Source organism: Mytilus trossulus, chromosome 10 (genome assembly GCF_036588685.1).
Source record: "Mytilus trossulus isolate FHL-02 chromosome 10, PNRI_Mtr1.1.1.hap1, whole genome shotgun sequence".
Lineage (NCBI taxonomy): Eukaryota > Metazoa > Mollusca > Bivalvia > Mytilida > Mytilidae > Mytilus > Mytilus trossulus.
In genome coordinates this window covers 45,746,215-45,763,472 of record NC_086382.1, presented here as the reverse complement: position 1 = coordinate 45,763,472, position 17,258 = coordinate 45,746,215, and the positions used below count along the sequence as shown (strand labels likewise).

General features: G+C 32.7%; 1 protein-coding gene across 1 annotated transcript; it reads left to right on the top strand.

Moving 5' to 3' along the window:
* Nucleotides 1-4,856: 4,856 nt before the first annotated feature.
* Nucleotides 4,857-13,332, top strand: LOC134687459 (uncharacterized). Its single transcript, XM_063547777.1, has 4 exons — nt 4,857-5,375; nt 7,986-8,167; nt 9,589-9,715; nt 12,500-13,332. The coding sequence occupies exons 1-4, from the start codon at nt 4,954-4,956 to the stop codon at nt 13,260-13,262; spliced, it is 1,494 nt and encodes a 497-aa protein (XP_063403847.1). The 5' UTR covers nt 4,857-4,953; the 3' UTR covers nt 13,263-13,332.
* The last annotated feature ends 3,926 nt before the right edge of the window (nt 13,333-17,258 follow it).

The following is a 17,258-nucleotide window of genomic DNA, read 5'->3' as shown; positions in this document are numbered from 1 at the left end:
TTGGGGCGACAACAATTTTAGAACCGGAACAAGATAGATTCCGGGATTTTTCTCTCAAAATGTTTTCATTCTCTGACGTAAAGTTAATGCAGTATAGTCATTAATACTTATAGTATAACTAATCGCCGTATTTGAATATAAAAAATAAGACAACGCGTGACCGAACGACGCATGGATTAAACGAGTGCGCAGCACGAGTTTAATCCATAGCGGCGTTCGGTCACAAGTTGTCTTATTTTTGATATTCAAATACGGCGATTAGTTATACTTTTTATTACATTGTCAAATTGATTTTTTTTTATGAAATTAATGTAGAAAATGTAAGGAACTATATGGTTTTCCTACGCATGTTTTGTTTCGACGTTATCGACGTCTTGACAACGCCTATTGTTGTATGACGTCAGAGAGTGAAATAACCACGTTTATTTCACATGTGAAATTATCGGATTTATCTAACTGGGAAATCAATGTAATTCATTGCAAACAATGTAATAAATTTTTATAACCACAGACATCATTATTGCAAGACACTCTGTTTTTTTTAACTTTTGTTTTTTTAAACTTTAAATCTCTGCTTCAGTACATCTCGACTGACAGAATCTTAATTCCTAATTTCCCTTAATGTTTTAACATGGGGAAAAGGGGGGAGGCTGATCAAAATGTAGGGAGAGTCAAGGTTTTTTTGAAAAGTGGAAAAGGGGGGTTCAATTTATTTTATATATTCAAAGTGGGAGGGGGGGGGGGGGGTCAATTTAACGTTTCTGAACTTTTGAATATTCAAGTAGTATATCCTCCATATGGTCCACAGGCACTTGTCTCAAAAAAAAATTCCTTTATACCTTAATATAATTGTTATATTAAGGTATATAGGAAATTTGTTTTGAGACAAGTGCCTTTGATATGGTCGTCAAATGTTAGTGTTTTTCATGTTAGAATTATGGCATCTTTAATAATAGACTTAGAGGGGGTCACAATTAATAATAATAATAAAAAAAGATAAGGGGGAACAAGAAAATCGTATATGTTTTATTTCAAAATACAAAAGAAACTACAAAAAGTTTTACTTTAAACTATTTTTAACTAAAGGGCCGGCCGGAGTCCATTCACAGTTATCATAGAAATCTCAAAGTTTGATAAACAAATCGTGGGTTACCGTGATAGTCTCATACACCTGTTTGTTTGTTTGTTTGTTTGTTTGTTTGTTTGTTTGTTTGTTTGTTTGTTTGTTTGTTTGTAATATCTATAATTTAAGTTCTATCATAATCATGGAAGTATTATAATGACCTGTCAATATAAAACTTCCATGGTTCTATTGATTAAAAGATTTTTTTTTTACTGTTTTGCCGGTTCTTCGCGATGTCGAGGAAGATAAATAATAAGAAGACGCGTCGGCAATAGTTCAGTTAAAATATTAGACTGTCACAAATTCAAAACGCATAAAAAAAACGAAATTTTATGACAAGCTGTTGGCTATTCCACATCTTCGCTAGCAAAAGGTTAATTCCGATCCAGCCCCCTTCTCTTCAAAATGACCTGATTCTAGCAATAAAACACAGACCATACCATAAATCCTTAGAGACGTTACAAATACTAAATGGGTAGTTCAATCTTCAAATTTCAACTTGAGCAACATTTCACTTTGATTTGATTTGATTTGTTTTTTGTTTTTTTTTAAATATGTTCTGTCTCGAGTTTTTTTTTTTTTTTTTTTTTTTTTTTTTTTTTTTTTTTTTTTTTTTTTTTGCTAAGTCTTAAAATTTTGGAGGGGATATTATTTTTTTTGTTCTATTGTCTGACGGAGAAAGCCTGCAGCAGTGATATCTTTTAAATTTGTTTTATTTTTTATTGATACCTAATAAAGTTGACATTGATATTTTATGTGCTTTTTGTATAGGCTTATTTTTTTCCCAGGAGGCGGATCTTATATACCCATGCAATATTGGTTTTAGTGTTGTTGGTTATATCATTGCTGTTTTCTCGTTGAGTGATAAAGGCCCATGTGATCTTTCATGCAATATTATTTGGTTGCTGTACATGCTTGTCTTATATCTTATTTCGTAAAAAGGTCTAGGAAAAAAAAAGATTCAATTTACGTTGTCATCGGCGTCGTTCGAAGACATTTGGTTTCCAGACAATCACCTGAGTATTAGTGTATGGATCTCTAAGAAATATTGTACCACGATAATGGAAGTGTTTAACGACCTTGACTGGAATGACAGGATATACATCATTTTATCATATATTTAGTACAAAATACAGCTATTTTGTATATCTAATAAAGGTTCTTTTTTCCAGTCTGTATCACCTACCCCGTATCGCATGGCTAAACCCGTATCGCATACCCCGTATCGCATACCTTTTTTTTTTTTTTTTTTTTTTAAACTAAAGTCAGTTTTTTTTTGTTTTTTTTTTGCTTAAGAATTTTTTTTCTAAAAATAGGTCAATTTTTTGAATGACGTCATATTTGGTATGTAACGTCACGAACATCAAGTTTTCATATTGTATGTGACGTCACGAACATCAAGTTTTTACAACAAATTTGTTGGCACACTAAATGCAACTATAAAAAATACAAAACACTCAAATATATACAAAAATAAACAAAATATTTTCAAAACAACAGATTGTAAGGTAACCTAGGTGCTTCGTATAAATAATTGAGCAGTTATTTCAAAGCTTTGAAACAAGACAAAAGCAGAACTGAAGGTAACCCATTGCTATGGATCAGAAAACAGTTCATATAATATAAAACTCTTCTGTTGAAATATATGATAAAGCGTATAATACATGGCAAAATCCGTATCACATGCCGTATCACCCTCGACCAATATCATCCCTCGGGCCTAACGGCCCTTGGGCTGATATTGATGTCTCGGGATGATACGACATATGATACGGATTTTGCCATGTATTATTCTCTATGTACCACAATGTTCCATTACATTATTTAAAGGAAGGTAGGGATTAATTGTGATGGTTATTGTCTTACTTGTTGATGAATTAGGGATCATACAGGGGCTAAGACAGGGGCTAAAACAAGATTTTTTTCCCTAGTTTCAGAACAATAACTTGCTTATAAGTGTAAGCATCTCTATGAAAATAAACCAAAAAGTTCCATACAAAAATGGAAGGTTGGGATTGAATTTGGGGGCTATGGCTTAGACCATTTTGGAATTATGGACCGAAAACAATACTTTTATGTATAAATTGGTTATTTCTTGATCATTTTCAATGGGGTTCAATTCAAAACCTTGAATTGTCAAGGTTCTTTTATATGCTGAATCCAACCGTGTATAACGATTTTAGATTATGGTCCCCGTTTTAACAAATGTGTCCACATAGGGGTCCAAAGGGTCCAAAATAAAACTTTTTATGGTTTCAACAACAAACAAATTATATATGTATTGGGGTTCTTTGAAATGCATGATTTTACCGTGTATATTGAGATTGTTTATTTAAAAAAAACCCTGAAAAACGGATTGACAGATTTTTCTGAACTTTTAAGGGTTTATAAATCTTCGTCGTGTTGATCATTTTTGCAATCAACAATTTCAAACTAACTCTTATATTTTGTAACGATAACAGCCACCCCCCAAGAAACGCAAAAGAACCTAGTATTTCTGGGGCAATAACTCCAAAACAGGAGAAAAGACAATTTAAGCTCTGGTGGATGGTCACAAGCACTTGTCTCAGAAAAAGATATCTTTGGTTAGCTTGGTTGCTAACCTAACCGTGAAGTCTTATTGATCATTATAAGGTTAGGTAAACTACCTTCCTTTAGGAGTAGACTAGTCCGACAGATAACCAATATATCTGTCTGTGGGACTAAGTTACTTCTAAAGGAGGGTAGTATATCTGACCTAATACTGACTTCACGGTTCAGCTATAGCCAGCAAGCTAACCAAAGATATTACCTTTACCGACACACTCACAGCAATCGGCTGTATCACTATTAATCGGATTCCTATAGTTTTTGAAACCCAGTGACAACTATTGGCGGGTCAAGATATTTTCAAAAGTGGGTCTCACTGACTGCCTAATAGGGGGCCCGCTGCATTTATGATTCGGTGATTTCCTATACAATTAATCATTTTTTTCCACAAAAGGGGGGGGGGGGGGGGGGGGAAGACCCCCTCTAAATCCGCCTTTGCCAAAAAAATTGGCAAAAAAATCCAAAACAGGCTATGACTCAAAACAGGTGGACATTTTTTTATTTTTTTATTTCTAGGGTAGATTGGATTAATATATATATATATGCAAACCGTTTTTAACCTTGTAAGTTTTCTCCAATTTATTTAGAGATATAAGTCAGACATAGAGATCATGTTGGTTGATCAACATTGGACGAAAATCACAAACTTTGTAGTTGACCTCTTAAAGGAGACAAACTTTAACCCATTTTGCAGTTTCAGAGAAGAAGATTTTTAACGAGAATTTAAGGACAACAAATGACAGACGGCGAACAATCGGACGGAAAATGTATGGCAAGCCGTTCTCGTCAAAACTATGTTTAAACCATTTTTCGAAAAATTTACACACTGAGAATTTAAAAAAAACACACTGAGATTAAAAAACTTAAAAACACACACTGAGAATTAAAAATTACACACTGAGATTTCATAAAGACGCACTGAGATTACAAAAAATGAAAAACACACACTGAGAATTGAAAATTACACACTGAGATGAAATAAACTGAAAAAACACACAGTGAGACACTGAGATTTCAAAAATACACACTGAGATTTGTATGCATATTACTTATGAATATTCATGAGATGAATAATTCAACAGATTAATATCTTGGTCAACCAAACTCTTGTCACATAAAAATATCATTCGGAACACCTCACGTTACTTTCGTATCTCCTCGTCGGTGTCATTTCCTGTCAAAAAATTTCCAGGAGGTGAAAAATATATACAGATGCATTAGAACTCTCGAGTTTCCTTATTATGTCGATCAACGATACAGAAGATTTAGGGGAATTCTTCACATCTTTATTGAATGTTTTTGAAAATACTAATCGTAACTTAAACAGACCTTGGACAGCTCACGACATAACCTTAATCGAAAACATCAGTCGTCGACTAGAAAGTTGTTTAGAGATATTAAATGTTATGCTTTCTGTGCTTGATCCGGGGTCAGATTTAAATCTAACTATTGAAACCCTATACTCAACTGGACATGATCTTTTTGGACAAGCAACACAAATGCTACATACTTTGAATATTGAAGAGGGGGTTAATCATGTTAATGATGAGGGCGAAGACGCTTTGCTGTTCGAAGAAACATCCACAGGACGACCAAAGTACAATTTAAATCAATCAATTATGTATTTATATGAAAGTGGGATGTCATGGAGCAGAATGGCAAGGTTACACAATATTTCTAAATCATTCTTAAGCTACATGTACATGTCCATGGGTATCGGGATCGTTCGCCCTAATAACATGTTCGCCCTGGGTACGTTCGCCCTGAGTTAGTTCGCCCAGAGAGTCTGTTCGCCCTACTAAAAAATAATGATATTCATGCAGGGCATTGAAGTTGAAAAAACTTATTCAGATATTTCTATGGTTACCGTATATATTCTTGAAATTTATGGAAACGGGAAAATATTTAAAAGATTATGGCTTGTTTAGGATCGTTAATTGTTCAATGACAAAATAATTCGGATCACTGAATATTGTGATACTTGACTTTTGATGGATTATTAATAAAAATCAAACGTTTTATTGTTTTGATAAAATATTCAGCTTGAAATTAATAAACACAATGATGTACGAACTGTAAATCATGAAACGGATTTACAAGTTCATTATTATACTCGGAGACAGTCCTAGTCTCAGTTATACTGCATACATTTATGATTGACTGAATACAATTATTTTGTTAACAAATATTAATAAAGAGAAATACATTGTATACCAATTCTACTCTGTAAATCAAAGAGAAAATGACAAAATGATTGCGGCAATATAAATATTCTGTCAATTTGTTAACAAACTTTAACATATTTTGTTCAAATACTTAAAATTATGCGACTGGACAACAAATAGAAAGAAAAAAAAATCTGGGCGAATGGACCCTGGGCGAACAGGTATCAGGGCGAACACGTAGTATGGCGAAGGTGAATCAGGGCGAACGGACCCGGATTCATGTCCATGTACCTCATTTTATCATTTAAAATAATATAAACATGATAAAGGGGGTCTGATCCCGCTTATTGTTTTGTCAGATTCCTGTATACCCGCTTATTGTAGAAATAATGCTTGTAATTTCACATGTCCCGCCCAACTTCATTTCACGCTTAATAATTTAACTGTCACCCTTACAAAAAATCGTCCAATCCCGCATCACGCTTAGACCCCAATGAGACCTACATGTACATTTTTTACTATATAAGCAGTATAAAAATAACATATGCTGCTCCTATATACTATAAGAAAGCAATAGTGGTGTGCACTTTATAATTGTCAAATTTAAGCGATTTCTGTAATTTAGTTCTTTTTTTATTCCGATATTACCGCTTTTTCTCCTATTAGTTCAACAGAAAAAATGGACATTAACAAAAATGTATGCTTCTTTCGAAGGTGGATTGTGAGCGTAAATGAACGGTGACCCCATATTTTTATTTCATTTTTCTATTTACATGATTTAGTATAAGATAAATTTCATTTATAGAAAAATATAGAGAAATCCTATATTAAATAAAAAAATTGATTTAGACCCGCGAGCCCCGTTATGTTTGCAGGAATATTGCTGCTAGCTGCAAACATTAGTTTCATAGGATTTATCAGTTTGTTAGTTTTAAAATGCAATGAAGTACAAAAAAAACAAATACAATGTATGATGAAAGTATAACAAACACCAACTACATTGTACCAAAATACAGGCTCCTGACTTTTGACAGGCACATAGACATGAATGTGGTGGAGTTAATCATGTATGCCAACGCCTAAGCCCTTCTCCCTTTTCCTTGACTGGGGACAATGGTCCATCAGCATGCAATACTAAAGCCTTATAGCCTGAGATTGCTCTGGTGGTATTTATAGCACTAATAGATTGCTTTTTGTCCGTCCTTCCAGTCTTGTTAGCGCTCTCACATGTACAGTTCTTACCAGATTTTAATGAAAGTTATATCATAGGTTTATATCAGCAATGTCTTGGACGAGTTTGATCATCAGTGTCGATCAATTATTTTTAAAAGAGTTATGCACCTTGGAATCATTAACTATATGGAAAATTGCATCGTTAGCTTTCTCATGCATGTGTACAATTTTTGCCAAATTTTTATGAAACTTATACCACAGATTTATATCAGTAATATCTTGGACGAGTTTGAAAATCAGTGTCTATCAATCATTTTTAAAAGTATTATGCACCTTGGAAACATTAACTATATGGAAAATTGCACCATTAGCGCTCTCATGTGTACAATTCTTTCCAGAATTTTATGAAACTTATAACATAGGTTTATATCAGCAACATTCATGACATTGACGTGTTTGAAAATCAGTGTCGATCAATTATTTTTAAAAGAGTTATGCCCCTTGGAAATAATGATTATATGGAAAATTGCATTGCTAGCGCTCTCATGTGTACAATTCCTGCCAGAATTTTATGAAACTTATATCATAGGTTTATATCAGCAATGTCTTTGACATTTTCAAAAATAAGTGCACTGTAGTTATGCACCTTGGAAAAATTTATTATAACGGAAATCACATTGCATTTGCTCTAAATGCTTCATTTCTCTAATCATGCTAATTAAGATATTTATAAATTGTTATTAAGAACCAAAAAAAGACTGTTTGTTTAGTTATTGGCCTTGGATAGATAAAATATGTGCAACGTGGGGGACATTGGAACTCTGTTTTTTTTTATATTTTATTCATCCCTAGAGAGTCTTTCAATTATTGATGAAATAGGGACAAAATGCATAATATTGTTTAATTATAATATACCAACCTGAATATTATTACAGTTGTCTCCAAGTCTCATTGTCTACTATCAGAAGAAGGAGAGATGAGCTTGGTTTAGACCCCTCTAATATGCATAGATTTTCAAGAATCAGCAACAATGACTTGGACCAAGAAATTATCACAGCACTCCAATTCACACCTAATGCCGGAGAATCCTTTATACAAGGCAGTTTTAGGGGAAGAGGTAATAAGAATAATTGTATATATATAATTTTAAATCTACATATGTATTTGAATTGAACTGATATATATGGTATATAATTGTATAATAGTAATCAGTAGTTACAGATCAAGTTTGAGTTTCATTCTAGTTGATCCAATTTTTGACCTTATTACAACCATTGCACTTAGAAAATTTTATGCACTTTGTGGCATCAAGTGAGCGATTACAGACTCTTTTGAGCCTCTGGTTAACCTCACATAACCCAAAGGGTTATATGAGCTATTGCCATCACTTTGTTTCTGTCGTCCGTTTGTTAACTTTTTACATTTTAATATTCTCGTCTTCAATTCCACTGCAAAGTTGGCATGAATCATCCATAGGATTATATCTGATGACCTTGACCTTCAACCAACATGGCAACTGTTACTACATGTATATTAAAATAAAACATAGGTGTAAAATGCATATATTAGGCTTATTTTAACTATAATTCAATGAAAAATCTTTTCTGAAACCACTGGACCAATTGGATTAAGTGATGCTTGACCCAGATAAACAGGTGAGAGGTCTTGGCTCCTCTTATGGAATACTGGATCAGCCTCTTTTGTGGCATCAACTTATGTCAAGAGCAGAACATTGTGGATTGCATTGGTTATAATAATTCTGAAACATTAAAACAACATGGGTAAAAGCTCAATACATTTAGATTTCACAATCTGGCATCAAAAGTATGGACAGCCATCATGCCTCCTATATATACATGTATATACCCTGAGTGTTACCATACTATTTTCTGATATATATACCATTTACATATATGTTTAGTGATCAAACCAAGAATTTTACTCATGTACCCATAATCCTAGAATACATGAATCAAGGGAGTGTTGCCTATGCATATCTTCTAATCAGTTTTATTAACTGTATTAAAACAATTTCAAAAGAAAATAGTCTTAAAGTCAATTGATTGTCCAGTAATTGATGGTAGATGATGAAATATACATGATATATGAGGAATATTTCAGTAAACAAAATTTAGCAAGAAAAAAATATATTTCTAGCCATTATTGTATGGTTCCCACTATATAAACTGGATGTCCCAGGTCTTCCAGCTGATACATGTACATGTACAATGTATGTTTTCACTAGCCTTGTTTTCACTATAGCCTGAAAATGGAAGCTACTACACAAATGTAGATCAGCATGACAGACCACATTGGGACATCAGTAGCTCTGGACTCTTTGATCCTATTTGTGAACTAGACCACATCCCGAGGCATCAGGGTACAAACTCTAGTTCAATACCGTATACTTTATTCCACAAAACACTGATTCAAGAACAATGTATAATATTGTTACAAAGTATGGTACATTTGTAAGTGTAAACTGTGTTAAATGTATAGTATGTAAATGTCAGTAATAACAATGAACTTTGTTTATAGGAATTAGAATACAACGATGGCGATTAAGAGAAAGACTTAATGTAATTGACCCTGTTGGTAGAGCACTAAGAAAAAGAAGAGCAATTCAAAGACGTGTATACAATGTAGAAGGAATAAATCATCTCTGGTTAGTGAAATTTTTTAAAATGTAAATGTTAAATACTGATCAACAAGACAATTTTTTTTAGGATGACCACTTTAAAAAAACCAAGTCACAGTGACCTATTTTTGTATCTTTTCCACATTTTTAATAAGTGTGATTCATACCTGTCAACTCACAGTATGAATATAAATGTACAGATTTGATTTTATCATATTATCATTTGCTGAATTAATAATTATTGTCCTAATAACAGCTAGAGCATGTTTATAGTTCAAATACCAATGTCCCTTTATCTATTCTACTTTTCAAAAAAGAAATTATGGTCTTCTTAAGCAAATATAAGCAGACATGTTTTTGACTTTGATGCAGCCTTATTCGCCTATTAATTAATTCCATAAATTTGACAGCTAAACACCAAACTATCAAACAACATTACATTCTGTAAGATCAACATATAAATGAGATAGCTGTACAGTTATATCAAAATCTAAGTTGATTTGAAAAAGTTATAAATTTTTTTAAAGGTGACCATTTGAATTTAGTTTAAACTTTAAATTGTAGCTTTTTTAACCTATTAACTTAAATCCATAAAAATGAAAGCAAAAAAAAAACCAAAGTAATAAATAGCCTGACATTCAGTAAGACCAATATAAAAATGATATAGCAGTAGAGTTTTATGAAAATGGAAGTTGATTTGAAAAATTTATGAAAAAATTTAAGGAGGACTATCTTGAAATAACCTAAAACTGAAAATTTTAGCTTTTTCTTAAATCCATAAGAATGACAGCAACACACCAAACTACCAAACAACTTGGCATTCTATAAGATCAATATATAAATGAAATATTGCTGTCCTATTAGTGCTGAAGACCAAATGACCAAATAACTAGAAGTCCTATCAAAAATAAAGTAAAAATAAATGTGTGTCCTTCTATTGACTATGTTTTGCACCAGTCCCAACCCACCAATAAATATTGACCGGTCCCTTACCGAATTACTTTTGACAAAATACAGATGGAGTTTGATAATGGGGTTGTGTGCCCTATTGTTTAAACCAGAGGCTCCCAATGAGCCTGTATTCGCTCATCTTGATTACAAGTGACCTCAACAAAAATTGAATCATTTTGGTCTTGGATGGAGGGTGGATCTATTGGACACAGTTTTTAAAGGAATTCATCTAAGGACCATCCAGGCCAACTTCATTTTCAATTGACTCAGTAGTTTCAGAGGAAAACATTTGTAAATGAATTTTTTGTCAAAATATGCCTACCAGTAATTCCCTTAACCAACAAAACATTGGCAACAGATTTAACAGACCATTTTTGTCTCGCCTGTGACAAATTGCTTTCCCACACCGATGCCATAAAATTTTATTGAAAGACCTTTGACAAGGCAGGTGTCGGCTGACCTTGACCTCATTTTTAGGGTTCATTAACTCTGTAAATTAAGGAAAAACTTGAGGTCAATTTTTTGTGTTTAAGTCAGTTTCTCAGTAAGTAGGCATGATAAGTCGACAGTATTTGGTATGTGAGCGCCTCTTGATCTGGTTATCTAGACATGCAGTCATGGAATGCCTTGCTTATGCTGAGAGTCATATTTTCACTAAATTTTAATGAATACATGAAGTAGGGTATAACTTTATCTATAATAACTCAGTTTGCCCTGTGCTGGACTATGCATCACAACAATGCAATCTAGAAGCAGGTGACTCCCCCACTCCCTTGCATTACAGTAAATAGGATAACCAAGATGGCCATCACTGCTGTACTTAATTTAAAAAAGGTTGATAGTGGTATACCTCCTCCTCACATTTGAAAACTGTGTTGAACATGTACTGATTTAAGTGAAACTATAGCTACCAAGTCAAAATTTGAAAATGGTTTCTTGTTTGTATTCAGTTGAAAAATATAAGTAACCATTTTGAAAATTGGGTTTTCCACAGAACTCTTTACAGATCTCTTTGATTAGGAATAGTAATATAACAATATGAAATAATTTATTTCCCTCAGTGTTGCTCTGAATAATATAAAAAAAATATTAAAATGACAAATTACAAAAAGTTGCAGAGTATGTAAGCAAACAAGATCTAAAAATATACCAAAACTTTGTAATAGATCAGATTAAGTATGCTTAAATAGTACACATTTTTGTATGGGGGCCAGCTGAAGCCTGCCTCTGGGTGCATGATTTTCTCGCTCTGTTTGAGACCCATTGGTGGCCTTGTGCCGTTTTTTGCTCTTTGGTCAGGTTGTTGACTCTTTGACACATTCCCCATTTCCATTCTCAATTTTATTATTAAATATGTGCGCATGCAATTTGTGTGTAATTTTCAGTTTTCAGTGTGCAGTTTTCAATTCTCAGTGTTATTTACTGTTTATTTAATCTTAGTGTGTTTTTTTTTAAATCTCACTGTGTATATTCAATTCTCAGTGTGTGTTTTTTTTAAATCAAAGTGTGTAAATTTTCTTAAAATGGTTTAAATATAGTTTTGATGAGAACGGCTTGCCATACTATATAGTAGACTTGTAGGTGTACATCTTAGTTTAAAAAAATATTGACCCCTTCTGATATTACCAAAACTTAATTAAAAAAGTTGTCAAAATTGAATACACTTGCATTTCCTTTACTAAAATTTAAGGGTCACTGATGCTTTTTGGAACTTTATTTTATTGATTTAAGAGAAAAGTTCTTTATACAAAAACTAAACCTTTCACAATAAACAAAGGGTGAAACATATTTCACTAGAACAGGTACCTAAAGTGATTTTATTATATCACATGATTCATGAGATTTTCTTTTTCTTTTCAGGCATGTTGATACAAACCATAAGCTAATAGCTTGGCGATTTGTGTTTCATGGATGTATTGATGGGAAAAGTCGTCTCATTACATATCTGAATATAGCAGATAACAACAAAAAAGACACAGCATTGACATTTTTCAGAATTGATGTTAGTAAATATGGCTTGCCATCAAGAGTACGTGGAGACTGCGGAGTTGAAAACACAGATATTGCCAGATTTATGAACAATGAAAATGGAGATGGTAGGGGTAGTTTTATTACTGGTAGAAGTGTACATAATCAGAGGATAGAACGTTTGTGGTCCGACATTAACAGAACTGTAACAATGTATTATCAACACCTTTTCAGTCATATGGAAAATATTGAAGTATTGAACAGCAATATCGAGTTGCATTTGTATGCTTTACATTTTGTATATAGACCTAGAATTGAGAAATCTTGTGCTGAATTTGTTGTTCAGTGGAATAACCATTCACTACGAACTGAAAACAATATGTCACCAATGCAGATTTGGTATTCATTAGGTGGTTATTCTATGGGTGATAGAATGACAGAGGTTGTAGTAGATATACAACAATATGGAATTGATTGGGAAGCCCCTCATGCAGCATTAAATCTCAACAACAATATAACAGTGCCAGAAAATTTGTTTACTTTATCGGATGAAGCCAGAATTTACCTTAATAATCAAGTGCAACCTTTAACAGATGATGGCAATCATGGCATTAATCATTTTGTGAATGTTGTTAGATATTTAGAGACCTTTTAAATTACAAGATGTATTTTGAACAGCATCCAGATTATTATTTGATGATAGTAAACAAGTAGATTTCTTTTTGTACTGTATTAATCTATTTTTACAAGTGTTAAAGGGCAATAACTCAACAAAAATACTCTAGTTAAACCCGAGAGCAGTATGACTATGTAAGTCCTAATATGGTAAAAAACAAGCATGCAAAGTTTCAAAGCCATCTTTTTATATGTTGTGTATTGGTTAATGGTAAGGTATAACCTTACCTCGACCTCATTTCATGGTTCATTGGTCATTGACATCTAGTGTTGGCCTTGTGAATAATGGTATCCATCTTTCTGTCAGGTTGGTTTCATAACTACTGATTTACTCAATCCTTATGTACCAAATTTTGGTACTTACTTCATATGGTTGGGGCAAACACCTATTGTTTTTAGAGTCAAAGTTTATTTTAGATACCCTAAATATCTGTTATGATGATATTTGGTATGATTTATACACAATTTCTATGTATGTAATTCAAACTCTGCTTATGTCTTATGCATCAAACTTGGATACAAACTTCATGCGGGTTGAGCAAAGAGAATGATTTTGGGTCAAAGGTCAAGGTCATATTCACTTTATTTCGAATTATTTAGTGAAAGAACATTATCTTTATAGCGGAAAGTGACATTTTTTCTCACCTTTCCTTGTCAGTGAATACAAGGTTCCATACCACAAAAGGAAGGTTGGGATTGATTTTTGGGTCAAGGTCCCGACCGTTTAGAAATTAGGGGCCAAAAAACAAGGATTTTCTGGTTTCCGGACAATAACTGAGTATAAGTCTATGGATCTCTATGAAATTGTACCACAAGGTTCCATACCAAAAAAGGAAGGTTGGGATAAATTTTGGGGGTTATGGCCCTAACCATTAAGAAATTAGGGGCCAAAAACAATACTTTTCAAGTATTTAATCACAGTCCAAATTCAGAGCTGTATCAAACTTGAATATTGTGTCCATGCTTGCCCAAACTGTTCAGGGTAAGACCTCTGGGGTCATATCAAGCTGCGCCCTGCAGAGCATTTTATTTCATTTTAAAGAAAATGTGACAGAAACATAAACTTTGAATGGCATTTTCAAACACTAATCAATATACATTAAAAAGTAAAAAAACCAAAAACATTGATGAACGATTTTGGCAAAACATTACAAGTGAGCGATTCAGGCTCTTCACAGCCTCATGTTATCACTAGTCTACCTGTATATCTGTTTCATGCAGATACTGAAGCTCAAACCTAAAAAAATGCTCCAGTTAATACTCCCGATAGTGCAGTCAATATCAAGAGTTTAAAAATTGTGTTTGTTCATGGTTACTATTTCACCCACAGGTATACACAGTCTAAAACAAGGCTGTTTTATAACTTTGATGCTAGGCAGGCAAAACAAAACATTTGTCTGTGATATCTATTTACGATCATTTTTTTTGGTTTCCCCACTGTAACTTCAGTGTGTCTCTACCTTTAGTCATCAAAATTTCCCACACTTAATATTTTGGAGGCAAATGGTAAAAAAATCAAGGTCATTACCACTAAAACCGATTTTACTCATTCTCTTGCTTTCTGTGCCATTACTTCAGTTGGGCTCAATCATTTACCATCAGACTATTACAGAAAGTATGCATCTTGGGTACTACTGAACAAACGTGCATCAACTTTCTTACTATGACCTATATTATACGGTTCAGCAAGTCTGGTTATGTTTTGGGTTCAGGTCCATTTCTTGGATACTATACATATAGCAATGAATGTCATCACTGGATACATGTTGGGGAATACTGAACATTCTTTCCATATAATGGCAAGTATGACCTACATGTTGGTTTGTATTCTAACCATTTCTAAGCAAGGCACCTGTCTTTCCCACTTTTAAGTCACACAATAATTTGTTGAGTATGACCTATATTTTATGCTTTAATTCATTTATGGCATTAAGGTCCATTTCTTGGAAAGCAAACATAATAAAAGTGGATACATGTTGGTTAGGTTCGGCATTGCGGCTAAGTTTTAACTGCGCTTCTGCAGTTTTGTAACAGATATTGTCCGACCTTTCAGGTATGCAGTTGGTTTTTTTAGCTTCTTTTGAAATGTCTATCTTGAACTTCAAAGCCAAGGATAAAATTTGTGTACCAAGAAGAATATTTGTACCAAACGTTGTTTTTGTTGTAAATCAACCATACCAAATCGATATCACAACCTACCAGAATTTACCCTTTAATGTTTTGCAAGTTGGCCATATATTATGTAATTTATTTGATTATGGTCACTTCCTGTTTATTTTCCTCGACTCTGCTGATACATGTAGCACACACAATTGTTGTGATCAACATTGGCAATGAGACCAATAAATTGATAGAAATGGAATATGATTTGAATTTTGTATGGCAAGCAGTTCAGGTGCAAAACTATTTGTACACCCTTTTTTCTAAATAAAATACAGATTTCAAAACCTAAAATAACACTGAGAAATCGAAATTATACATCGAGATTGAAAAAAATAAAAAACACACACTGAGAATTGATAATTACACACTGAGATTAATATGCAAATTACTTATGAATATTCATGAGATGAATAATTCAACAGATTAATATCTTGATCTCAAGAACTCTTGTCATAATGAATTGCAATTCCTTCAACCAACATTTGTAATAAATTTCAAGACTTTTAAACATCGCTCATATTCATAAGTTTGTTGCCTATAATTCAGATCATTACTACCAGTGTATCACAATTTTTTTAAAATCTCAGTGTGCTTTGTTGTAATTCTCAGTGTGTAAATTTTTCAAAAATGGTTTAAACATAGTTTTGACGAGAACAGCTTGCCATGATTTGGTCTTGCTTGCTCACAGTTACTTGAGAAAATTGTAAGTCTACAACAAGGACTACACATTATAACAACACCATTTTCCCATGCATTTTTAAGGTAGGTTTACACTGCACTTTTATGGCAACTGTACTACATCGACAGGTGCATGATATGCTTACCATACAAAAATTCTGATTTGGTAGAGTTCTTGTATCTCTTTTCTTATGTACACTTGTACTGTCAGATATTTGAATAAGGAACAATTTTAAAATTGTTTACAAGTCCCACATTAATTCAATAAACACTTTTTTGTGCATAAAAAGCAAGTTTTTAATTTCAAAAAATAAACTGGATACCAATACATAAAGAACACAAATTATATGGAAATAGTTTGATCTGATAGACAGCATCTCTTTTGATTGAATTGTCTATTTTCATTTTCACATTAAAACATATGTACATATTTTTATAACTCCCTACCTGTTTATATTGACCATTAACACTTTATTTAATGTGTAGGTCACATTGACCTACATTTTAAAAAAAATTACAGAGCATCACCCAAGTAGTTGTGCTGAACCTTGAATCTTCACTGGTTACATAGAAAATAGCTATAAAATTGAACTATGAAGAAAATTTAAAATTGCCCTTTTTCAACATCCCCTCCAACTTACTGGGCCATATTTAATTTTGGACCACATCAAAAACACGAATCAGAGAGGACAATCCAAGGAATGTTCAGCAAAATTAAGTTGAATTTGGCAGAGTGGTTCTGAAGATTAAAATTTAAAAAAAATTAACTGACATATTCTAGACGACAGACACCAAGTGACGGTAAAAGCTCACCTGAGATCTTAAATAAGATCTGCAAACTAAATTTTACTAAGATTAAACAAGACTAGAATACTTGAACATAAAGTTGTAAAAATAATATTTGACAAAACAAATATAAGATTAAACAAGACTACAATACTTGAACATAAAGTTGTAAAAATAATATTTGACAAAACAAATATAAGATTAAACAAGACTAGAATACTTGACCATAAAGTTGTAAAAATAATATTTGACAAAACAAATATAAGATTAAACAAGACTACAATACTTGACCATAAAGTTGTAAAAATAATATTTGACAAAACAAATATAAGATTAAACAAGACTAGAA